The sequence below is a fragment of the Schistocerca americana genome, chromosome 3, assembly GCF_021461395.2.
Source record: "Schistocerca americana isolate TAMUIC-IGC-003095 chromosome 3, iqSchAmer2.1, whole genome shotgun sequence".
NCBI lineage: Eukaryota > Metazoa > Arthropoda > Insecta > Orthoptera > Acrididae > Schistocerca > Schistocerca americana.
This window is the reverse complement of record NC_060121.1, coordinates 941,603,274-941,630,623: the sequence shown is the minus strand read 5'-3', so window position 1 is coordinate 941,630,623 and position 27,350 is coordinate 941,603,274. Positions and strand designations below refer to the sequence as shown.

Sequence of the window (27,350 nt, the reverse complement as noted above, 5' to 3'; positions counted from 1 at the left end):
TGAATGAATACTCTCACCGATCAGTGACGAGTCCACGCGAGCTTAGCCCCCTTAGGTTTCGATCTGCGCAGCTGTCGAATCTTTCAAACGTCCATGTTTAATAACAGCACGAAATCCGTTTTTCGACATCTTCTACGTCAACATGTTGCACTGACGATTTCAAACGGGAGTCTTGTAACACAACTAGCGCCAGCAGGTCTAATACATTCGATGCTTTCAAAAAATAATTACAAGATTCATGCGTATCTACGCTGGTAAGATCAAATATTTCCCTCTCCTTCTATGAAACTTGTCATTTTCGTGTTTAGAATCATCTGGCGACTTGTATAGAAATGCCAGAATCAAAAAGTAAACTTTGTTTTCCTGTCTGTCGTTGAACCACAGTCAGGAAGAATAAAAGTAGCACCTGAGTGGTACAAATCACATCATTCTCTTATAGCTCGTCTCTTTCTTCTGCGATGCACTAACCCCATGACACGTTCTTTGGGTAGCAAATGGGACTTTGATGATAATCCTGTGTGCGCCGTAAAAGGACCTCTACAATTTCAGTCTATGGCTTCACGTATTCAATACGCATCATTATGAAGTGCGTAGCAGAGAATATCTTTAAAAACTGTTATTTACCTGACTTTATATGAAAGAGCTATGCGGGCAAAAGAATATTCGTGATTTATCCTAGTTTTCTAAGCAGGTGCTTACAAAATATTCAGCGGCTTTCTACCAGTGTCTAACAGTTAAGTTTTTTCAACATTTCTGTTACACAGACGATGTGAACTTAGAATGTTTTTAGGATTCTACCGCAGAGAGATATTGCGTGAAGAACTGTGTCAGAATTCCACCAAAGCAACAGCTATCGATGTGAGACGGGAATTCTATCTACCTGTACACATCTACACATTGTGACGTGAACTCTCTGGAACACGTGTGCTCGCGGACTGGTCTAGGCAGGAGCGAACGCTGCGGCTAGAAACCTGTTTGTGGTCCTCTGTGACTTGTAATTCCACACTGGCACCTATGCTGAGAGCCCTTCTGCTGCTTTCAGTAAAGTTGCGCAGGCGATGTTACAGCGCGCACCTGCAAAGTTTGTGGACTATCCACAGCATTTTGATGTTCTTATACGAGCAGACGCCCACGTTACATTCTAACGGCAGGATCAAAGATCTTGTCGCCCCCCCCCCCCCCCCCCACACACACACTATCGTGGGACAGTCAAAGCCGACAGCCGCACAGCTCTCATTACGGATACAACGGTAAACTGCCAGATGTTCCTGTACCGACACAGCAGCTGGCTCCTTTGTCGCATTCATAATGCTACAGAGTCCCTACCCACAACGGTCCGAAACCAGAGATATTTTCGTGGAACTAGTGAAATTACAGTACAATCAGCGACTTAATAAAGAAAGAGCAAGAACATCGGGAAGTTGAAATCGACGGTCACCTCTAAAATGCTTAAGTTTGATTACGGTAGAGAAACGGGAGTGAGAGTATTTTTAGCGCAGGATATTGTCAGACTTCGAATGAGCTCCAACACAGCCGTGCGGTTAAAGGCGCTGCAGTCTGGAACCGCAAGACCGCTACGGTCGCAGGTTCGAATCCTGCCTCGGGCATGGATGTTTGTGGTGTCCTTAGGTTAGTTAGGTTTAACTAGTTCTAAGTTCTAGGGGACTAATGACCTCAGCAGTTGAGTCCCTTAGTGCTCAGAGCCATTTGAGCCATTGAGCTCCAACACAATATGAGACTGAAAATACAGCACAAGAAATCTTCATTTCGATTCACATGTCTTGAGGGACACATGTGGTATTTCTTAAATCCTTCCTCACACTGTTGAACGTTTGGGTTTCATCAGGAAACTTTATTAAGATAACTGAAGGCTAAAGACTTCGAGGAAGACTTCTTGGAAGATGGCGGAATAGAAAACTAAGGACGACTGGTTCGAGAGACAATCACTGGACGTAAGTTACTTTCATGTCCAAAGAACCTGGGGATTCTGCGTTGGCATATTACGAACAGCAACATTTCTGCAGCTATCCTGGAGCCAGAGACCAGTGGCCAGTTGTAGATTGTATATCTGACGGCTCAGAGTACGACGAGTATTACAGTTAGAAACTGTGGATTTGTCTTGAGCTACCGTTAACAGACGGCGGACGAATACCCGGACTCTTGTTCATCCAGCATTTCTCATGAGAGCGCTTACCGACGTACAATGGAACTTTACACAGACTTTCCAACCTTTAGTACCGAACATTTTCGTGCTTAAACTCTTCACAACATGATGAAAGAAAAAGAGATTATCGTCTGCTACATTTTTACTGTTCGTGCAGTAAAACTTCAGCATCAGACGTAACGTTCTAATTTATTATTTCTTCAATATCGACTATATTGGCAACAAAGTTTGCCGGCAGTGTCCACGTATACCAAAATTGCATCATAGCACGACACGTAGTTCCGGAGATATGAAGTCACAAACACTGCGTGAAAAAGTAGCTTTTGCTCAAAACGAAGCGTAAATTAGCTACACTATACTCATCCAATGTTTCATAACGAGAGCATTTAGCGACTTCCAGCAAACTTTAAACATAATTTCAAGCCTGTCCTAAACTTTTTCTTCCCTTACGCGCTTAACTTCAAATACCCTCCCTCACAAACCGCAAGATTGCTTGCAGATCATAGACGTAGATGCAATACATTAACGCATTTGTAAAGTAATCATACGTTTGGCGGTGTTTCATATACGGGAATTTACTGATACTTTATAAATGTGGCGTTCGTTCTTCTTTCAACTCATGATCTTTGCAATTATGCCTACACTTCAAATGTACGATTTTTTGGGCCATTTTTATCAATTGCACAGGTGTGCAAAAATACTGACAAATAAGTCAGATTAGGTAGGCGACGTGGAATGTAGAAAAATTCGCTAGATAACCATAGATCGCCAAAGTACCGTTGTGGAGTTACAGCCGTCAAGCTGCAGCCAACCAGTGACGAGAGCGCAAAAGTGTGAGTTTTTAACCACTTGTTCCAACTCGTATACTAAAAACCGCAGTTCCTAGTTTGATTAGCTCAGTATTATTGTTTAAGCTAAGCGGTCAAAGGTAATTAAATTTTAAATCCCTATCCACTGTTGATTGCTTCAAACGCTATTTTTCTGTAAATTCTTCTGGGTAAAGCTAGACTATTAAATCCACTATGCCAGAAGTACTGTAAAACCATTAATTTGTCAATATATGCCTAACAAGCTGCACTACGGAGCAGCACTGTAGCAAAGTCGTCGACATTTGGTACTATAAAGTTCAATTGTTTTACTGATGAAATCTAAACGTCATGTGTTATAATCTTTGATAATGTACGGAGAGCATGAACTGAACTTTTATTCTAAGCGGCGGATCACTGACTGTAGGCTATGGTAATGGAAAAATCACAACATTTCTACAAATTTATCATCATCGAATAAATGGTTGAGGCACACTCTCCAAAATTCCTGCTGTGTTGCGAATGATTATGATCAAGAGCATTTTTGTCGCAAAGAACGTGAATGATGTTTTGAGGTAATTCGTATTTACTGAATTCGAAAATAAAATCCGTTTTTGCTTATGAGGCTCAGATTTTGTGACACGGCATCCTCTGTCTACAAAATAACTTGAAAATGCTCACACTGATTAGTTTGGTATGTCTTATTTAATTTGCTTTTATTTATTTATTGCGGATGTAACTGTTGGTAAACAATCGAAATATATACAAGGGCCGCGTGTTTAGATTAAGTAGTGCATAAGCTTACGGACCGATGACCTCAGCAGATTGGTCCCGTAAGACCTTACCACAAATTTCCTTTCTATATACAAGGAATTCCATACATGATCCTCAGTTCCGGCATTCACAGCTGGGATAAGGAGGAGGCCGATGGGTCTTGCTCGCGTTGCCTCGCATAGCTTTCTGTTTGTTGTCTTAGTTTCATTAGTGAGAAGAGCTCTGACCTTGTGAAGTGACTTGCTGTAGGATCATGAAGGTTTGTGCTTTGCGAGAATGCAGAACAAGAAATGCCTCTTACCAGTACAAATAACACAAATTCTTTTGTTGTATCTGTGGAAAATTAACTTTGAAATTGCAAAAACGAAAACTTAATCTTTTTTTAAAAGAGATGCTACGAACTTTATTTCGAGTGCAAGGTTGGCGGCCGAGACTAAAAATGGGCCCCCCGCATATGCTGTTTGACATCTGTTGCACTCTTGACATGCTGGTTAAAAGGATCACGCCACACGTCCGTTGGTGTCCCCATGACTTGTAGGAAACCAACGAATCACACAACAGACTGTTCTTTATATGTGTCACAAATGGCTGGAATCGCCTCTGACACAAAGGAAATTGAGCAATATCCCAATTTGCTGCATTGCTGTCCGACTATTACTGGCCCGTACGAAGAGACGTTCTTGAGACAAAGTATCACAGGGAAACTGGGAAGAAAAAATTATTACGTATGTTTAATCACTTTTCTTTTGTTCTTATCTTGCTTATTTCTTTGATTAATTTGTGAACTAACAAAGAGTCTTTTATTCTCCTTTTGCCAGACATGTGATGCTAAATACATAGGCTCATATACGCGTTTAAAAAAACCAGTATCACATGGAAACTGAAGCCGATAGAGAAATTCTGAATTTATTTATTTATTTATTTATTTATTTTCTGATAGTTGATTACTCCTGCCAGTTGTTCGATTTGACGAAATCCGATTTTTCCCTGCACCACGTACAGAAACACAAACATTGGGTCCAGAATGAGATTTTCACTCTGCAGAGGAGTGTGCGCTGATATGAAACTTCCTGGCAGATTAAAACTGTGTACCGGACCGATACTCGAACTCGGGACCTTGAAGCTGTGAGGACAGGTCGTGAGTCGTGCTTGGGTAGCTCAGACGGTACAGCACTCGCCCGCGAAAGGCAAAGTTCCCGAGTTCGAGTCTCGGTCTGGCACACAGTTTTAATCTGCCTGGAAGTTTCACATACATTAGGCGTAAACGATAACTGTTTACACCGCATCACACTGATGGAGGGAACGTCGAGACGAACAGTTTGATAGGGGACACTTGCTGTCTGTCCGTCGGGGAAATAAAAATCATTAATTTCAACTTTCCCGTGAGGGTCATCTCGGGTACCCGTGCACACTTCCAGGATAGATCTAAATTTCCATGTACTATAGTGTCTACGCCCCCATTGCACACAGCTGACCTGGATTCTCGTGGGTTATGAACTTGCGTGTAATAAATAGCGTTACGGCCTAGACGGGCAAAACGACGTTAATACTAACGTTGAACACATTTGTCTCATAACCCTGTTGCGGCTATCTAGGTAAGATACGAATAATGGGGCCGTAGACGTTATGCCACAAGGAGATTAGGATTGGTCCTGGAAGCGCGCACGAATAGCCAAGATGGTGGTTTAGCATTTTGGCACTATTCAGGGAGCAACTCCACGGTTTTACGTCGCAAGGCGTCGTATGGTTCGTTCTTCACGAATTACTTTGGGTCGTCGTTAATGCACCGTCCAGAGCATTGGTGCGTGAGAAGAGATTGAAGATATAGCACAGGATGGGCTGACGAGAGATTATACCGTGATCAACCGTTGATGAAAGAGAAGACGACCTGAACACCCACCGCCTGGCTGCTGTGGAAGTAAAAAGCAAATGAAAAAAATAATAAAGAGAATTGTATCCTTTCTTTTCTCTCTCTCTCTTTATGGTGAAAGAAGCGGTGGCATCAGATATTATTTCTGTTTGTAGGTTACATATGTTTTGGGGGTTGTATGGGTGTTAGAGGCCAACACCTCAAGTGAAAAAGGTAGGTGAAAAAAAGGGAGGGGGGCTAGGGTGTTTGATAAAAAGATAAGAAAGATGGTTAAGGCGACCGCTTGTGATAAGCGGGAAATCTGGGTTGAGTCCCAGTCCGGCAAAAATTTTCATCTTTCACTAATAGGTTGTGATTTCCATACCTAATACAGCTGATGTCAAAATATTCGCAACTGCGACAAAATTACGTAATACTACTACAGCTGCAGAGCGTCACAGACGTCTGTTGCTGCAGAAATGTTTACATTCCTCAAGTAACAGACGCCGTAATAATAAGTGCTTTATCTATGACCAAGCCTACGTGTTGTTGTTGTTGTTGTTGTGGTCTTCAGTCCCGAGACTGGTTTGATGCAGCTCTTCATGCTACTCTATCCTGTGCAAGCTTCTTCATCTCCCAGTACCTACTGCAACCTACATCCTTCTGAATCTGCTTAGTGTATTGATCTCTTGATCTCCCTCTACGATTTTTACCTGCCACGCTGCCCTCCAATGCTAAACTTGTGATCCCTTGATGCCTCAAAACATGTCCTACCAACCGATCCCTTCTTCTAGTCAAGTTGTGCCACAAACTTCTCTTCTCCCCAATCCTATTCAATACATCCTCATTAGTTACGTGATCTACCCACCTTATCTTCAGCATTCTTCTGTAGCACCACATTTCGAAAGCTTCTATTCTCTTCTTGTCCAAACTGGTTATCGTCCATGTTTCACTTCCATACATGGCTACACTCCATACAAATACTTTCAGAAACGACTTCCTGACACTTAAATCTATACTCGATGTTAACAAATTTCTCTTCTTCAGAAACGATTTCCTTGCCATCGCCAGTCTACATTTTATATCCTCTCTACTTCGACCATCATCGGTTATTTTGCTCCCCAAATAGCAAAACTCCTTTACTACTTTAAGTGTCTCATTTCCTAATCTGATACCCTCACCATCACCTGACTTAATTCGACTACATTCCATTATCCTCGTTTTGCTTTTGCTGACGTTCATCTTATACCCTCCTTTCAAGACACTGTCCATTCCGTTCAACTGCTCTTCCAAGTCCTTTTGCTGTCTCTGACAGAATTACAATGTCATCGGCGAACCGCAAAGTTTTTACTTCTTCTCCATGAATTTTAATACCTACTCCGAATTTTTCTTTTGTTTCCTTAACAAGCCTACGTGATCATTCCATTTCATACACAGTCTATTTGTTACGCTCTGGTATTTGTACGAGTCGACTGATTCCGGTTCCGACTAAGTGATACGGTAGCCAAAGGACACTGCTGTAGTGTATTTTTCAGCATTTTGTGAGGTGCACAAATTTACATTTCTGAGCAATTTTGAAATCCTACGAAGATCTGACTGAATATTTTTGCAGCTTTTTTGCAGAGAGAACATCATTATAGATAAATGAATCATCTGCAAAGTATGAAGTTACTGTTAATGTTGTCTGCTGGGTCATTAGCATACGACACGATCAGTTAGGGCCCAATACACTTCGCTGGGGCTCGCCTGAAGTAACTTCTACTTCTGTCGATGGATCTCCATTCAAGATAACTTGCTATATCCTCATCACCTACAAATCCTCAGTCCAGTCACAAATTTCGTTTGATACCCCATGCGTGGAACACGTGAGGCAATACTGACCCTACGACTTATCTTAGAAAATAGATTACGGAAAGGCAAACCTTCGTTTCTAACATTTGTAGACTTAGAGAAAGCTTTTGACAATGTTGACTGGAATACTCTCTTTCAAATTCTAAAGGTTGCCGGGGTAAAATACGGGGAGCGAAGGGCTATTTACAATTTGTACAGAAACCAGATGGCAGTTATAAAAGTCGAGAGACATGAAAGAGAAGCAGTGGTTGGGAAGGGAGTGAGACAGGGTTGTAACCTCTCCCCGATGTTATTCAAAGGAAACAAAAGAAAAATTCAGAGTAGGTATTAAAATCCATGGAGAAGATACAAAAACTTTGAGGTTCGCCGATGACATTGTAATTCTGTCAGAGACAGCAAAGAATTTGGAAGAGCAGTTGAACGGAATGGACAGTGTCTTGAAAGGAGGGTATAAGATGAACGTCAACAAAAGCAAAACGAGGATAATGGAATGTAGTCGAATTAAGTCGAGTGATGCTGAGGGAATTAGATTAGGAAATGAGACACTTAAAGTAGTAAAGGAGTTTTGCTATTTGGGGAGCAAAATTACTGATGATGGTCGAAGTAGAGAGGATATAAAATGTAGACTGGCAATGGCAAGGAAAGCGTTTCTGAAGAAGAGAAATTTGTTAACATCGACTATAGAGTTAAGTGTAAGGAAGTCGTTTCTGAAAGTATTTGTATGGAGTGTAGCCATGTGTGGAAGTGAAACGTGGACGATAAATAGTTTGGACAAGAAGAGAATAGAAGCTTTCGAAATGTGGGGCTACAGAAGAATGCTGAAGATTAGATGGGTAGATCATATAACTAATGAGGAGGTATTGAATAGAACTGGGGAGAAGGGGAGTTTGTGGCACTACTTGACTAGGAGAAGGGATCGCTGGTAGGACGTATTCTGAGGCATCAAGGGATCACCAATTTAGTATTGGAGGGTAAAAATCGTAGAGGGAGACCAAGATATAAATACACTAAGCAGATTCAGAAGGATGTAGGTTGCAGTAGGTACTGGGAGATGAAGAAGCTTGCACAGGATAGAGTAGCATGGAGAGCTGCATCAAACCAGTCTCAAGACTGAAGACCACAACAACAAGAACGCCATACGATCGTACATCCGTACTGCCAGGTCCGCAGGCGATGCTGTAATGTTCACAAGGAATGTAACGCAAAACTCTTTGCGACTATTTTTGTGAGTCACCAATATCTGCCGAGTATGAGTGAGATATGGGAGTCCAGAGCTAGAGTGGCAGTGACAAGTGTGTAAGACGCGGCAGCCACAGCGGTCCCACACAGCTGCCTGAGCCCACCCGGGCCTGGCTCCGCTGCCGCGATCGATAGCGAGTCCTCGGTGATGTGAGGGGCAGGGAGGGGGAGGGGTTATCAGGTTTCATTACCAGCGGCGCGGCCAGCAGCTGGCGCCAGGCCCCCCTCACCTGCGCACCGCGTCCGCACAACTCCACAAGAACGATTCACCGTCAGGGAAACATCTTCCCGTGGTGAAACTGTTCCCCAACAGCTTACGACCGCCTGGGCTTCCGCTCTACTCACATATTGCCAGGAGGCGTCTCTTTTTGAGGTTTTTCGGCTGATCGCTGTTTGATAACAAAGAGCAACGAAATAACCAAATCAGTTGTTTTGCACATCTTGCTTAGGCGATGGTGACCAGCATGTCCAAATTAAAAAAAAAAAAAAACCTAACACTGCGCTGTCTGTAATAATGTGATTTTATTTTGCTACTGGTTTTGGATCTGATCCATCATCAAAGGCAGGAAAATTATCTCAGACATATCACATGTCATACACGCTTTGATTATTATTATTATTTTTTATTATTTATTTTATGGCCTTCATTGGACCACTCTAGTCAAAAATACAAAGTCGTAAACAAGTTGTTACACAAGGATACAATTTGGTTCAACAATAACTTAATATGATATTTAGGTAATATAATTATTAGAGTCTATTCTTATATGAAAGTTTTTTTGCTCTTCTGTCTGCCCAACATTTCTTCATTCTTTCAGATATTTTCTTTCTTTCTTCATCTGAGACCACTCTTCCTGTACTTCTTTTATTGATTTTCATTTGTAGTATTCTGCTTGTCTCTGTCTTGTTTTTTTAGGTCATCTACTGTAATTTGGAGTTCTTTTATATCTTCCTTAATTTCTGTGATCCATTTAATGTCGCTCTTGCTATTCCACATTTTTTGCATTATTTTTTTACTAATTCTGTTTTCTGGAGTTCTTATCAGATGTCCAAAGAATGAGATGCGTTTCTTCCTGATTGTGCTCATGACTGGTTCTATTTTCTTATATACTGTTTCATTTGATGCTATTCTCCAATGTCCATTTATTTTATACTGTTTATTTATACATGTCCTAATTATTCTTCTTTCTGTTTTTAGTATTCTGTCAATTTCTGCTGTATTAGTTGTTTTGAAGATAGTTTCAGCTGCATACTCTATTTCTGGTTGTGTAACTGTTTTATAGTGTTTTAATTTTGCATCTATAGATAGGCTTTTTTGTTGTATGTAGTTTTGGTAATGTAATTTGCGTAGTTCAGTTTTTTTATTCTATTCTGCCATGATGGCTTCTCATCTAGATTGTATGTTATTATTTCGCCTAAATACTTAAATTTATCAACAATTTTGATTTCCTGTTCTCCTGTTGTAATTTTGTTTGCAAGTGGTGGATCAGTTAGCATAATCTCCGTTTTTTCAAATGATATTCCAAGGCCTACTTTCTCTGCTATTTCTTGTAGTGATTGAACTTGCCTGGCTTCTTGAACGGTGTTGGCTAGGAGAGCAAGATCATCAGCGAATCCCAAGCAGTTTAAGCTAATATCATCTTTTGCACTTCCAATTCGTATCATCTTTGGATTGTGCTTGTACCATTCTCTCATTATGTATTCCGTGCACAGTTGAACAATAATGGTGATAGGCAGTCACCTTGTCTTAAGCATATTTTTATGAGGAATGGTTCCGAAATTTCTCTTCTAAACTTCACTTTTGATTTGGTGTTGGTTAGAGTGAGTTGTATTATTTTAATTAGTTTTGAAATAAGTTATCAACAGCAAACCATAATTGCCAAGATAATATAAAATCGAAAATTGTAGCAAGATAAAAATATGATGGCACATTGACACAAGGACAACAATTGATCATTGTGTTAATGTGCCATCATATTTTATCTTGTTACAATTTTCGATTTTATATTACTTTGGCAATTATGGTTTGCTGTGACAACTTTTTTCAAAGCATGCATGACATGTGACACATCTGTGATAATTTTTCTGGCGTTGGTGATGGTTCAGAACCGTAACAGGTAACAAAATAAAATCACATTATTACAGACAGCACAGGGTTATGCATTTTTGGCAATTGTTTTGTCCTGCTACCAGTATCTATTTTTTAATTTAATATATTACTATGCGTTCCGAACATATTTTGCTCATCAGGCGTTTTTATTTCATGCATATGAAACCCGAAATTACTCAAATACTCAAACATAAAATATCTGATAATTTAAAAAGTACGTCTTTTTAGAAACTATGTTCATTTTATTATTTTAGTAAACGGGTGCCGGGGTGAGGTAAGAAAATGAATGCACTGCTGTTGCTTTTTTGGGGTGTTGGGCCTCGATTTTGATGACTGTAATCTGGCCTGTGTTGGACCCATGACGATTTATGGCATCAGTTAGTTGGCTATCAATTAAATATTCAAACTGCTTTAAGTAGACACATATATTATTATTTATTAGTGTACAAACTATATCATAAAATACGTAACAACTGAAAAAAACGAGTATATAATTAAAAAAATACGTAGCTTCGTCTGTGATCAGGCCTTCCAGATATTCTTCTTGCTATAATGATTTTATGGGGGTTTCAGTTGGTTGTTCTGAGTTTATGAAACTTCGTCTAGATTTAAGCTTTCTGGGCATGGTTTGGTAGCTGTGTAGCAGGTATCGCTTGTCCTTCATCCGTTTCTCTCTTTCAAACTCAGGAATGATTTTCCGACGTTTGGTGAGGCAATACCCGATAATGAATATAAATGGTCCGTTCTAAAAGATTTCAGGCTGCCACTTATCTTCCTGCAGGTATCCACCAAATCCAGCAACAGAAAATCAGGTGGCGAATGCTGTGGTATGGAATAAGTTTGAGTTGTTGCCTCACTTTGCAGATGTCAGTTTGGTCAGTATGCCATTACGTGCTCCTATTTTAGCTAATGTTTTCTCGGTATGTTTCTTACATGTTAAGGTTCTATCGAGACGGATGTTCTTATAGGATAGATAGGGACAGTTGTTCAAGAGCGTACCACGCCAGACTTCTTTCTTGCCTCCCGGTTGTTAAGGTGAAATACATACAATTGAGTTTTATTGGGGTTTGGTTTTATATGATTACGTTTGTAGTAGTTTATGAGCATTGCAAGGTCTTCGCCCAGGTCATTTTCAATTTCATTACAGATTTTGCCTGTGCTCAGTTGATATTCACGACGGTCACGGTCAAGCCTAACCTACTTCTCGCGCAATAAAAGCTGACACTCGGTGCGGTGGCTGATGGGATAGATTGAAATGGGAAATGCGTTTACGGTCGCTCCCATCAGCCACCGCGCAGAGTTTCAACTTAGACTGCGCTAGTAAACAATGTTCGCGTTTAAAATTTACCATTACGTCGCGCTAATTATTTAACGTTCTCTCTACTTCTGTGAGAGTTTACTTACGATTTATGCGTCCCATGCCTCATATCCACGTATTTCCCGGCAGAGCTATATCGCAGAAATGCATAGCACCGTCTTCTGAGCGCTCAAATTTACTTCAGAACTAGGTTTGTAACTCCATTCGACCTTCACAATACTACTACAATATGGCGGAATTAAAATTTGCGTCAGGGTATCGATTATCGATTCTGACTGCGTCGATCTTTGCAGTAATAATAGCTACGTACTCACTTGTTTACCACTAGAGCGACTTACATTTATTGTATTGCACTAGTGTTAAAGATATTGAAGAATTTTGACTTTTAACGTTCGTAATTTCATTTAGAATAGTATTTTCATTTACTATATTTTTTATTTCTATTACTTACACTTTCATCACAATGTAACTTCGTAACGAACTAGAAAATCGGCAAACACTTGCAATTGCAATCAAAAGTGATTTAATTTTTTAGCATAAATAAAGATTTTACTAAAGCGTAAACACGTAAAAACCTCCTTATTATGTAATAATTGTGTGTTCATTGGAATGTATTCTTCATTTCTTTTCCATAAAGCATCAGATTAATTGCCTATTTTATATATCAGTGATGTGACCGACAGTGGTGGCCCATCATACTGGTATTCATGCAGCCCCGATGAATCTTTCCACCTTAGATGTAATGAAAGCGCTCACTTTGTTTCTCACTGACATTACCAAAATTTTCAAAGAAAACTCGACGTAACTGTTCAAAAAGTTAATCTTGAGGCCCGTCAGTTTGCGTAACTTCTCTAACGTTTCCAGCATGTTGTGTACAACAGAAATATAATATACGTAGTTTTTGTTGCCTAAGGCCTTACTTACTAGCCACCCTACCACTCTGTCATTTTGGATTAAATGTTAGAATCCAACCACGTTTTTAAAATGTCAAGGCCAACAAAAACACCTTTTCAGTTTCGCTCTGATGGGCAAGGAAACTCCCCGGAGAGATAACTTGAATCAGTTTCTATATTCGGGTATGGCAATAAACTACTTCACTAGCAGTAACTTAATGTGTAGGGCTGGTAATAGAATTTCTTTCCCATAAACAAAGAAAATATAGAAAAGAAAGTTCAGTGGGAATGAAATAGTTGTTCCCAAAATGTCTGTGTTTTTCGATTACAACGCAGAAGTTCATCAAACTATAATTGACATAGCATATGAAACACAAATGAATTAAACCTCTAAAATACTTTTTTTTAAATTGAGTGTTTATTGTTAAAAGATGGTGGGTAATACGGTTTTTTGTATCATACTAGGTTTCAACACACTAAAAAACGACAAAAAAGCCACCTTCTTTTTAAAAAAGTTTATTCATCGTTGGCTTGCGTTATCTGACATTTCGCCATCTCGTGGTGGGCTGAAAGTCGAACCGAAACGCATACACTTCTGAGATTCAGCACTTATAATCTGGAAGATCGATGGACTCTGTCTGAATGTCTTCTGTATGACCTAGGGGGTTATGAGATGATTTAATTTGCTTACATGTATGTTTTTCGTGGTTTCATTTTAGTGCAAGTGTGTTTTAAAACCGAAAATGACGACTTACGGTTTTTCTTATGTTTCCAGTTAACGTGGTATGGTTCAGAACCTAAAGATGAGGTGATATGAAAAATTATTTTAAGTTTCATACAATCACTGGATGAGTGATGTAATAGAAGGCGTATTCGCGACTGAAGTAACGTGTGTGTCAGAGATGAAACAAGGCACCTGTAGTATTACAAGGTCCTTGTTCTGAAGAATAAACATTTTATTTAGGAAAGCAGCTGCAGCCAAGTCCCCACGTCTCACACCCATATAATAAAGGACGAGTAATTTCGCTCTGCTGGCCTTCGACTGTCACTGAGCAATGGATAAACCTGTTTTAAGCTAGCCGAATGTCGATTACATACGTGTTATGTGGTGTTATCTTAAGGTGAAATGTTTCACCGACGCACACCCGGGAAGGACATGCGTGCGAGCTCACGTGTGGGGGTTATATGTAAATTGTCCGAGGATCTTTAAGTGGCCTTTACCGACATGCATTCCCACTTGCTATCTGCGGTCGCAGTTCCCTGATACTAGGTTTAGATGGGGCCAAAATCAGTTTTCCTAAACCGAATACCCCAATATCACTTCTGACTAGTAACGTATACACTCCCAAAATCGATTTTTGGAAATGCGATTCTAGTAGTCAGATTTTTTCTTCCACAGTCGATTTTCGCTTCCCTGTAAACGCTCAGCTGATACGAACAGTTCGTAGTTGTTTTAACAAATGTCGACTAATCTGCACACGGCGATTTATTGTGCAACAAAGGAGAAGATAAAATACTGGACAGACCAACAATTTAATCACACCGTATATTTATGTGAAGAGAGGCGTCCAACGTGCTAACGAATTTTCAGAGGTCAACTGTGTAAAACAATTTCCCGTAGGAAATAGGATACTGACCGGGATAGCAAAAATCCACTCACGGCTGCCATGTAAACACGACAGCCCAATATGGGTTCCCAAGTTCAGTTTTGGTCTTCTGGAAGTTGTGTCGCGTGTAAGCATTATGTATGAGTCAGGATTCCAACATCCTCTTACCCTTAGGCTTTTCGTTTCACATTATTTTCAATCGGATGGTCCTCTGCCAAAGACTCCGAAACACACTCCTCTAGCCAATACGCGAAATTCCCAATTACCGCATCATTACGCTCTCTGTTATTTTACAGTACAATGACCAAACAAAACCCTTTGTTTTTTCAGTCCCAGAGGTATGAAGCCAGCACGCTCACTACGCTACCTCTCTCGGGAAAATTACAATCGTTTCCCTCTGTCATCCTGTTGATAAATTAAAAGATATCTTCCTGTAACGATGTTTAACAAGTGCAGACATGAACAAAAGCAATGCACTGACCAGTCACAAAAACTGACATGTATTAAGTGAAAAGGTGCTCCAACCAAATTCGCGGGCAGGGACACCCTGCCCTGACACAAAAAATATGCACTTCGTGAAAGAGACTGCTGCACCTACAGTGGGTCATAATTTGAAACTGATTCATATACACAGGGTAGCAGTCGTGAAATGTAGGATCGTAACACTCCAGCAACGCTAGTGCAGCCGTTGAAAGCCAATAAAACGATCACATCGCAGGCACAAAAACCGAAGGAGCGTCGGTTGCGCCTCGTGTAAGTGATGTCAAGACCAGAATACATCTGGTGTGTGTGTGTGTGTGTGTGTGTGTGTGTGTGTGTTCCAGGAGAGCTGTGGAACGCCTGGAGCAATTTCAGCCAAACCATACGAGGAAAAAAAAAATATTAGAACAGTGAGGGTGAGGCATTGTTCACCCCTGGGAGCGAAGATTACGGTTGTAAGTGGGTGAAACGCAATAAACATGCACAACTCTGGAATACCTTGCATAATTTCAACAAAACTTAGCACACACGGGAATTTGTGAACAAAAAGGTACTACAGGGTAAGACATTCCTGGCTCTAGTAACCTGGGAGCGAATGATGGAGGTAGGTTGGTGGTTTACAAAGGTTATTTCGTAGAAAGGCAAGTCTAGAACCAAACTTTACATACGTGTGAGTTAGTATCTGCGGGAAAAAATTAGGGGCAAGGAGATGAGACTAGTGTGGATGGGGCACGTAGCCAGTCGAATGGATGGTAGGTGCGCCAACGAAGCTGTTTCCTGGATTCACTTAGACTTATCAACCAGGACTGAAGTGCTATCACGCAATGATACGAAACCATTCAGACGACTATTACCGCGTAACCGGAGCTATGGTATCTACTGAGTAGTTATAATTGAAGTGCAGCTACTCCCAGAGTTCCAGTCGGGGCTGTAACTCGTGTGGCAGCGAAACTTTGTAGATACTGTAATGCGTTAATGCGGAACAGATTTACGCTCGAGGGGAAAAAAAAAATTCTGCGCTCCAGGTGCAAATCTGGAGCTGTGAGCGCAAGAAATACGTATGAAAATGTTTCCATATGTAATGGATTAGGAACGGGATGTGGGCAGAAAAGATCAGACTGATGAGAAGGCGTAATGTTGATTTTATTATTACCTGCCGCTTACAATTTGTCCAGTCCGGAGACGTCGACGAGATGATGTACAGCACCGGCTTTGCACCTTGTAGCCAAAATTATACAATTTTTTTTTCCTGCGTAAATCGGTTCCACATTAACGCTTTATCATATCTACCAAATTTCGCTGCTGTACAATAATTACACACCACACTCGACCTCTGTGGTCAGCTATACTTTAATTATAACCACCTGGTACATTAAAAAATTGGCTCTGAGCACTATGGGACTCAACTGCTGAGGTCATTAGTCCCCTAGAACTTAGAACTAGTTAAACCTAACTAACCTAAGGACATCACAAACATCCATGCCCGGGGCAGGATTCGAACCTGCGACCGTAGCGGTCTTGCGGTTCCAGACTGCAGCGCCTTTAACCGCACGGCCACTTCGGCCGGCTGGTACATTAAACGGCCTGTTTTTACAGAATAGCATACATCCTCGCCCATCAGAATTGCAACACACACACACACACACACACACACACACACACACACACACACAAAGAGAGAGAGAGAGAGAGAGAGAGAGAGAGAGAGTTAACAGTAAGTCAAATACGAACCTCTTGCTATCTTTCTGTAAGTGCTCTACCTATGTTCTTTTCCGTGTTCGCAAAGTAAATCCAGTTTCTCAGGATCCGCCTTCTTCAAATATCACATTTCATTGTTTCACTCTAACATGACTGAAGTACGAGGACACGGCAACATTCAGAAGCAGGCTCCAGTTTCTTCAGGTTTGCTTCGGGCTAAGACCATCGACATACACAAACCACAAGCCACCATACGGCTACGCATGGTGGAAGGTACCTTGTACCAATACTATTATAGGACCCTTTGTTGTTCCACCCGCAGACGGAGCGAGGGAAAAGCGACTGTCAGTATGATTCCGTACGAGCCCTAATTTTTCTTATCTTATTTTTTTACGCGGTCTTAAAACGAAAGAACCAATCTGTAGTCATCCACAAATGCCTATTCTATATATTTTCTCAACAGTGTTTCGCGAAAACAACGCCATCGTTACTCCAAAGATACACACATTAGTTTACAGAACACTGCCGTAATACTTAAGTGTTGATCGAACCTACCGGAAAAAATCTAGCAGCCCACTGCTAAACTGCATCGATGTCGTCTTGTAACGGATCTGGTGACGGTTCCAAATACTCAGTCAGTACTGGAGAGTGTGTCGCACAAGTGCTCGGTGCGACGGTAGCCACATGTATCGATACGGTCGGAACAATTGGCTATCACGCTGAAGCTCGGAACCTCTTGCGAAACCGGATGACCCTCGGAACAGGCCAAGGCCCTAAACCGAGCAGGCGGCTGCCACGACGTACATTTCTTTCCGATCCGAACCACACACGAGTTCTGCTTCGCTAGCGACGTACGGTATTTAGTATGAGGCATCGCATATTGTGCCGCACCGGGCGCGGTACGTCTACAGAGGTGATACACGATGGTCGTTCCGAAAGTAGTGCCACCTATTTTTATTTATGGAAACTACAGGAGATACATAAATCACAACAGCACATCTAAATGGGGCAGTATTTCAGCTAGAGACTGTCATTTTTCCACATAGTCACCACCATTCGTTATACACTTTTGCGAACCATGAACCAGAGCCTACACGTCGCGCTTGTAAAAATCGAAACCAGTTGAAGTTAACCACTTCCTTGCAGCTGTGACAACAGCATTTGAGTCTTCAAAATCTCTGGCACGTAGACTGTCTTTCAGAGGCCCAAAGAGATGGAAGTCTGTAGACGCATGTGGTGAAACAGTCCAGCCGAATTTCGCAATGAGTTCTTGGTCACAAAACTGGTGTGGGGCCTGGCGTTATAATTTTGCAGGTGGAAGTTGGTCTTCTTCTTGGCCTTACCTAGGAAATTCGGGTTTTCAGGTTAGTCCGTGTCATCTTGCGGCGTGCTGAATTGACAGTTTCTCCAGGATATCCAAAAGAATCACCCTGGCTATCCCAGAAGACTGTGCAGGTCACTTTGCCTGCTTTTCCCTCGCTCCGTCAGCGGGTGGAACAACAAAGGGTCTATAACAGTATCGGTATGATTCCGTACGAGCCCTAATTTTTCTTATCTTGTTTACGTGGTCCTAAAACGACACGGCAACATTCAGAAGCAGGCTCCAGTTTCGTCGGGTTTGCTTCGCGCTAAGACCATCGACATACACAAACCACAAGCCACCATACGGCTGCGCGTGGTGGAAGGTACCTGCTATGATGCCTGCAGCACCTCTGTAGAAATGCGCGCACGCACGCACCTTCAGTAAACTGCGAGCATGTGATATCTCTCTCCGTCTCCTCCTCGGCTTCGAGATCCGAACGACAGCAGACAGCAACGCCCAGGCTGACGCCATGTTCCTCACTTCCGGTAGGCGTTCGATAGTCCTGCAGAGTCGCCTTGCGGACAAAACGCTAGCGCAGAGAACAACGGAGCACTTCGTGACTGGACTGAAGTGCTCCTAAGAAACTGAATTCAGTATGTCACGGGAAGAGACCGTTAGACGAGAAGATTGTTTCGAGCGTATCTCGAGGTCACGTCGTCAGAGGACCGTCGCTTTGACTACGAATATGAATATCCTGACGGGAAAGGTAAGGGGGGGGGGGGGCGAGGGTTGTAACAGCGGAAAATACCCGAGGCTCACGTATTACACTGTGGTATACAACGGACTCGCAATGCCAGAAAACCTTCAGACGAGGACTGTACTTGACCCTCAACATATATAACCGTAACAGTGCACATGAATAGACGGAGAAGACCGTTTCAGGTTTAACTGCACGATTGGTAATCAGTCACTCGGAACCGTCGCTACTATGTAACAGCTTGTGGTATACGACCTGAACGACTGAAAGTTGAGTGGCCGCAAGTGTAGGAAAGGCGCCTGAGTAAACTCAATGGAAGACGTAGTTTACAAACCCCCGTTCGACTGTTTCTAGAGTACAGCTCACCGATCTTGAATCATTACCAGACGAGGCTAATAATAGATACAGAAAAGTAACAGAGAAGAGCAGTCACAGGTTCAGATAGTAACAGCAAGAGCACTGAGGTGTTGCGCGTCACATCTCAAGAAGATTCAAGTAGCATATGACTTCTTCCCGTAGCATCTCACGAAATGAACATGACCATGGTGACAAAAATCAGAGAAACTGTAGCTTATCCACAGAAGCAAACAATCGAGATTTTTCCCCATTTTCCAATTTTTTACTGGAGGGAGATAGAGAGAGGGGCACTTGGGAAGCCTAATGTCCTTTGGTATCTCAGTTTATGTTATGATGTTCTGCTTCTTTTTATATTGACCGGGTGTCTTATATTTAATTATTCCTGTGCCAGTCCTTTATCTGACTGGCATTTGCTCTAGTGTCGATGGTAACCTCAGCAAAATAGCGATGTTGACTTTTCTTTTTATCTTGCTTTGGCATTCATTCTCTCTTTTCGTTTATTTCATTAATTAGGTGAAAGAATAGTTTTGTTGCTTGTCCGGTAATATTTATGCGCTCTCTGGCGTTATTTTGTGGACAGGTGTGTTTGTATTTGGGAAGCTGAATTCTGTCGGTTCTGTTTCTAGGAATTCTGGAGTGAATGTTTAGTAGGAGGTTTTCCTGTTTATTCCCACTTAGTCCGTGAGCTGTAACAGGTGCTCTTTAGTGGAAGGGATCTCTGTGGAATGGAGGAACAAAATTACAGCGGTACCCGACGAAGCTTCTATCACACACTGTGAGGTGCTTTCTATGTTCGACAAAAACATGGAAGCGTCGCTATAAATGCGTACTGGAACATAAATGTAGATTCTAGCCAAGTACGCTGGGCATTTGGCCATGAACAGCGCCTGTGCAATGTCTTCAATACGTTGCAAGAGTCAGCCGTAGACACAACAGTGTTTTGTGTAGTTGTGAGGGCATAATGTCGGAACTACGTAAATTCGAACGTGGGCAAATTTGGTGGATGCTTCCGTATCAAGGCAACCATACAGCCGAGGCACCGCATAGAACGCTTATACCGATTACAGGGAAAGGGGGAAAACAGCATCCGCCAAGTCGTAACGTGGACGAAAAGTGCGTGCTGAGCAGCCGAGTCGGACGGTCTTTGAAGAGGACTGTGACGAAAAGCCACAACAGAACTGAGCGTCACACTTGCGAACTCTGTCAGCAGCCAAAGAACACCACGGGAGCTGCAGAAGTGATGCCAATGCCCGCAACAGGAAAATCTGGTGCCGAAGTAAAAAACTCTGGACTATGGAGCAATTGGAGAAAGTCATTTGGTCGAATGAGTCTTAGTTTCACACTGTTTACAACTTCTGGCCGAGTTAACAACCCAAGAGTGAAACATGGCGGGGTTTCGATGACGATTTGGGCAGATTTCGTGGGCCCGTAGGTACTCTGCAAGGCTGCAGTCCTGCCAAGGATTATGCGGTTGTTTCGACTGATTGGGTTCATCCCGTGGTACAATATTTGTTCCCCGATGGTGATGCTGTGTTCCAAGACGACAGGGTGCCTCTTCGCACAGCTCGCATCGTCTAGAACTGTTTTTGTGAGCACCAGGGTGATTGTCGTATCTCCCCTGGCTACCACACTCGACAGATCTCGGTATTATTGAGCACCTTTGGAGAAGAGTGCGTAATCGCTATCCACCTCCATCATCGTCACCCGAATTCGACATTTTTCAGGAAGAAAGGCATAGGAGCCACTGAAAACCATACAAGACTGGTATTTATCCATTCCGAGTCGACTGGAAACTGTTTTCAATACCAACAATTTTCACATACCGTATTAGACATGATAATGTGTTGTGTTTCCATATTGTTGTCCACACCTTGTACATCTCTAGCTAGCGGAGTGCGACTGTCAGCTCTCTCTCTCTCTCTCTCTCTCTCTCTCTCTCTCTCTCTCTATCTCACGTGTGTGTGTGTGTCACCTAAGCAAACGTACAGCAGAAAAAATGTTATCAATTCACATCATTCATCTCCCACAAAGCTTGATGGCCCAGCATACAAACTGTTGTAGTAGAAACGAGGAAACGAAAACAGCAAGTTTATTCCACAGGAAGAATGACCGCCAGTGTACATTCGTACTGTAAAGGAAACATAACTGCCATCTACTTTACGTACTAATTGTTTCAAAATTCTTTGTCGGAAAAGTGCTCACATTACATTACAGGTGCGTGTACTGTGTTGAAGAAAGTGTTTCACATTCGCAAAAAAGGGGAAGAGTGGGACGACTTCGATACATCATTCCTCCAGTTATATAAAAGGATACAATTTACAAAAGGAACGATTTAAGGGCTGCGTTCGTGTCCTCGCTTGGCGAAGCTAAAACTAAAAAGCACAAACGATTGAGGAGAGCGGTTAGTAAGTCAAGTAAGCTACATTCTGCAGCAAATGAGTTTTCTTAAGCCTGGAGAACGTTTGCGTATTCTAATTCCATAGTCAGTAACTTTGTGATACTCGGAGCTTTGGATAGCCACACAGTGATTCTTATTCCCCGTAATGTAATTGTGTGGCCGGATAATACGTCAGGCGATATTTCTCCATTCCTGAAACATTAATTACAAACTGACACACTTACATTCACAATGAGACGTGTCCATCGTGAAGGAATACTTTCGTTTTACAGAAGGTAGCTGCCGTTAAACATTACTGCGCGCTGCTCGAATGCGGACATTCGCGTGCTACAGGGATTAAACGCAATCAGAAACGCATTCAAAGAGTTTGTATGCTAAACTACTGCTTGTCAGTAGACTTATTTCTTAGTGACGCGGATTATAAATAACACTGACTTTATTTCACAACAGTAGCACATTTCACAAAACCACAAATAGGAACACGATGATATACACGAAACATTGTGAAGCACTTACTTTGATTAAAAAAGGCCACTATTAAGAAACATAAGTTTTAACTAACTTGCATGCAACTATAAAAATATCTAAGGTACAATTTAAGAGGAGCCTGCTTCTAGAAGAAAATTAACTGTTAGTGTATGTTATGCAGCTTTTACTTGATAGAAGTGAGACATGGACTTTTAATTCGGAAAAACTATTCAATAACTGAAGATAGCTGAGGAAGCACTGATGCGAATTACTGGAAGAGAAAGCAAAACTGGCGGAAGTAACCTGTTGGTGTGAAAAACATAATTAATACAGCATCGAAAATGCAATTAAATGGGCGAATGGGTGGTAGATGGACCAAAGAATTTTTGCTGGATACCAAGATACAAGAAAAGACAGAAGGAAGCAAGGAACATTACAGTTTAACGTCCCCTCGGCAGCGAAGTCATTAGAGACAGCCCAAGCTCGGATTGTATCAACGATGGGGAAGGAAATTGGCCGTGCCCTTTTCAAAGGAACCATCCCGGCATTTGCTTGGAGCGATTTCTAGAAATCACGGAAAACCTACATTGGATGGAAGGACGAGGTTCGAGAAGACCAAGACGACGATTCAGTGAACGGTGGGTAGACGACACTCGATAACTAGCAATGTGGATGTGCAAACTTAAAATAAAAAACCGTGATGTACGAATAAGTTAAGGGGAGCCGCTGTTCAGTAGTGGACATGGTAGAGGGAAGCCTTAAGAATCTTTCCCCTTGTCTACCATCTCTCTTGTCCCGCATGTCGTCATTAAATCAAATTACTTGGGGGCTTTCTTCCGTTAGCTTTGGGCAATAACTTTTAAAATAGATGAAAGTCTTCTGCGCATGTAGGATACTAGTTAAATATGGTTGCTTATCTATTCTAGTAAAAATAAATATGCCACCACTTTTCTTGACAGACATGAAAAGATTTTTATAGGCATGCTGACATTTGGGGGCTTGTTCCCATGGACTGAAGACTGTGTCCCTTCGTTTTCTGCAACTCTGTTATACATTTTGAAAAAGTGTATTATGAGGCAGGGTTACGGTAATCATAGTATAATGACAACTAAACTTCTTGCTTCCGCAATATTTACTACGTCCATTAGCTTAATTTACACTGCTGACTACGTAGAGCTTGTGGGCTTCGCATGAACGGCAATCAACGAAAAACCTCGATTATCAAAATAATAACTTCTAAGGTCCAGTCATTTCATCGATCAAATAACCATGTCATTGTCTTTTAACTAATGAAATTAAATGGTACATACCAAAATTACGTCGTTTATTTTTCTTGAACACCACTGCTGCTGACATATGATTAACTACGGGAAAACTTGTAGCAGTGTTAGCACAATGTGAGATACACAAGAGGACATCAACAAAATCAACATAATTTATCGCTACACAGCTACAAAACAACTGTGAAACTCTACAGCAATCTTTCGGTAACGTCCGTTTCATACTGACGCTGTTCAAACACCTGAAATATAAATCAAAATAGGCAGCAACAGTTAAGCTCTTAGTAGCTCGCAAGCATTATATCTGACATTTTTGGGCAACTTCTGCGTATCAAATAACGATTACTATCTATCTTCCCACCCAACAATTATCTTCGTGCATAGCTAACAACAAATGCTTGTTGTCATTACACTTTCAATTTTACTTATTTCTTTTACTCTCCACGCACCTGTTTTTTTTCCCAAAAGAAATAAACGTAAAATCACAGATGCTTTTGACAAACTGAAAATAGCTTTCTGAATTAACTCCAAATGATTCACAAAACAAACGTTCGATATCGACATGTGTTGCCACTTTTGGCTTATGGCAGCGAGATTCGGTTTTTAATGTGAAAAAGAGTTCCGAAACAGGATGTTGAGCGAGCTGATGAATGATGGAACTAAGCGTCAGAGGTAATAAATCAAAATACTAGATTAGGGAAGAAGTAATTACGACTGTAATGAAAATGAAATAGAGGTAGACGCGGTATGTCGCCAGACGAATGGAGGATAGATGGAAGAAGAAAATTATTTGCCCGATTCAAAAAGGTAAGATAAAAACGAGATTAAGTCCTGAACGAAGACGGGCAGATGAAATTAGATAACGTTTAGGAGCAACATTGGTTATAAGCACCTAAGGCCTTATTGCATGGAAATGTCTGGAGACGGTCTTTATCCAGCAGTGGTCGTCCGCAGCTGACAACGATCATACATTAGTACTCATACGTCGCTCTCGTTATTGGAATCACTCTGCTCAATACATGCACTCTCACAAATTTACATTGTAAATTGCTTTGCTCTTTAAACCGAGATATAGCAATTTTAAATGTACGAACTTAATGGGAATGCTGACATTGCCGCTACACTCAAATATTACTCTATGATTCGAAGAACGCCAGTTTTCAGTACGTGAAATTCCGTTCTAAAACTTAGCTGCGCCAGAATTAAAATAAAATAATTTTTCCCTATTGTGATACGTGAGACGATAGGCAGACAAATATAGTATTAAAAAGTTTTGGTCGTGTACTAATAGGTAAAAAAAAAAAAAGCCAATTGGAGAAACGAATACAAACTCACATTGTTGCGATAATTCTTTAGCTATTAGAGTCTCAATAAAATATAAAAAAACATTTCGTAAAAAAATTCGGTATACAAAAAATGGAACAAGGGTCTTTTTAATCTCGCTAATTAACAAATATGATGCCGGGCAAATAAAAAAATTACATCGTTGGATTGTTACTGCTTTAAAATATGCCGCTACAAACTGAATTAATTAACATTGGTTGTGTTGTTACTTTTTCGCTGCTTGTTTTAGTGAAGTACAAATTATTTTTTTAAAAAAAAGGGTAGCTGCGAGGATTATGATATATGCGACATCCATATCAAATTACTATTGGCTACGGAAAACTATATCGCTCTCTCCACTACGAAGCAGCTTGTACCCATCGCGTAGCGTATGACCTGCATTACTGGCGAAAGAGAAAGTAGTGAAGTTGCAACGCAAGCCAAAGAAATGTTACGGCTGTTGTGACGAGGCAGGTGCCTGGCGCCAGTGCGTGCGCCCGTGAATTTGGGTGAAGGGCCCGCCTGCAGCAGAAGCATCGAACCCGGCAGCGGAGGCCACGGCGCTGCGCTGGCCGTGACATTCAGCAGCCGTTCAAATTAAAATGCTTTGCCACAGCGCCTTGAGGACACGTACTGGTGTCTTCTGACTTAACATCGCCCTAGAACTCACCTGATCGCTGCCTGAGTACATAAACTGCCGCCACAGATGTCAAATAACACCGTGCTGCCTTTGTATTCGTTTCTGTCGTATAAAATCGACGCATTCCTCGCCTACTTGCCGCTACAGCAAAGAGAAAAAACTCACCTGTCCGAGCTCTCGGAGCTGTCGTAGCGATCTGCACATCTCTTCTTCCTACAGTTGTCCCCCTCATTTGGACATAGGCTTGGAAATTCCACATGTTCTGAGTTGGCACCACAAAGCATTTTCGTAGCGTGCACACCCAAGCTCAGCACGCCATTCACTCGATAATTTGAACACAATTCTCCATTGTCGTCGCGAATATAGAATGACGGTTTAACACTGGTTACGTTTTTAGCCTTCATACAGTCTTTATGAGCTATTTTGAGAATATCTACTGTGTCTTTCGCTTTGATATCATTCTCTCGTCTCGCCGTCCCCTGAACACACAGCCCGTCTGCCATCTTGTTTGGTACGCACAGCAACACTGACGTGACGTCACAGACGCGGCGGAGTGGGGAGGCCAGCCCTCCACGTGACGTCACAAGTATTCGACGCTAGCCCCTCCTTTCTCTAACTCTCACTGTTCATTGGCCAGCCGTCAATTACATAATTTTCTAGCAGGAGTAATGACTTTGTGTGGAGATATTAAATATGGATGTTTGACCCATTGACCTCGAGCGACGATGTTAAGATACAGAAAAATCAATCGCTCAAGCAACTGAAAGCTCTCCCTACCTAACTGTATATGTAAGTCGCATAATTACATATTTTCGACATTATCACTACAAATACAGAGGCGTACAAACGCTGAAGCCCCGACAACAAAATTTACTGTCATTTACTTGCTTGCATCGTTATCGAGCCTTTTTTTAAAAATATATCTTGTTAGTAATCAGTTATCAAGGTGACGCTAACCCACATTTTTCATCTCGCGTCCTTACGTATCATTACTGCCGTAAACACTTTTTATGTGTTTTGACGGTAGTTTGTAATTATGATCGTGAGAGAATGTTTAGAAATGTTCAGAGAGAACTTATGCACTATCCCGAGTATGTGGCAGGGTTTTATTACTCAGAATACACATAAAATGACGTGACACTGCTCTGTATATAGAAGAGATGCAAATTGAGCAGGTTTCGTTCTGTAGGCACACATATCCAATTTTCACTTTTCCACAAACAAAAATAAATAAATAAAATAAATACCGGTAATGTAAATAAATAGCGAAAATTTTAACTTCTTTATCAAGCGCATACTGGCTGTCAAAAGAAACAATTGACAAACGCGGTTATAAGGCAAAATAAGAACACCTTTTTTTCATCCTTTGTTGTTTGTTAATAGTTGTTGATTGTGGTTGGCTTTTAAAATGATAGAAAACCATGACATTCATTACTACACATGAGGTATAATAATGTTCGTCTTCCATACTTAGTGCACCAGATATTGAATACATGTAAACAAAATGTATTGTAATGAAGGACTTCGCTTCCATGTATTGAAAATTTAACCTGTATGAGTAACTTACTTGTGAAATATGCACCAGTAAGACAAAATGGGTTTCATGAGTTTAACATATAACTCTCAGTCAGCAACTAGTAAATAAAAAAAAAATGCAGATGTATTATGAATAAGTCAGTCTCCATTTACACTCAACTGTACAAAGGTGTAAGTTGAAAAAATTAGATTGAGAGTTTGGCAATAAACAATGTCAAACTGAATTAGTTCTTCTAGGAATATCTACCATGATAATTACTGCAATACAACACGAAATTACCATACTGATTTTGAAGTAATTTCATATAAAAATAAGCTTAATAAATACAGCAACAATTTTTTCATTGTTAATCAAAACTTCTTTAACTGTCAAAACTTACCTCAAACATGTTCACCACAAGAAATCACTTGTCAAAATTGGCCATACTGATTATGAGCTATACAAAACTTAACAATATGGGAACGCATATTCTGTCAGTCAATATGTGGGGGAAAAAAG

The 27,350-nt window shown here is 41.2% G+C and overlaps 1 protein-coding gene across 1 annotated transcript in view; it reads right to left on the bottom strand.

Moving 5' to 3' along the window:
• LOC124606836 overlaps positions 1 to 25,827 on the bottom strand; it is a 357,172-nt gene extending 331,345 nt beyond the window's left edge. Inside the window, exon 1 of the mRNA XM_047138911.1 lies at positions 25,481 to 25,827. Coding sequence (XP_046994867.1) covers positions 25,481 to 25,818 — 338 coding nt within the window. The 5' untranslated portion in view covers positions 25,819 to 25,827. The remainder of the gene's footprint in view (positions 1 to 25,480) is intronic.
• Positions 25,828 to 27,350: the final 1,523 nt, after the last annotated feature.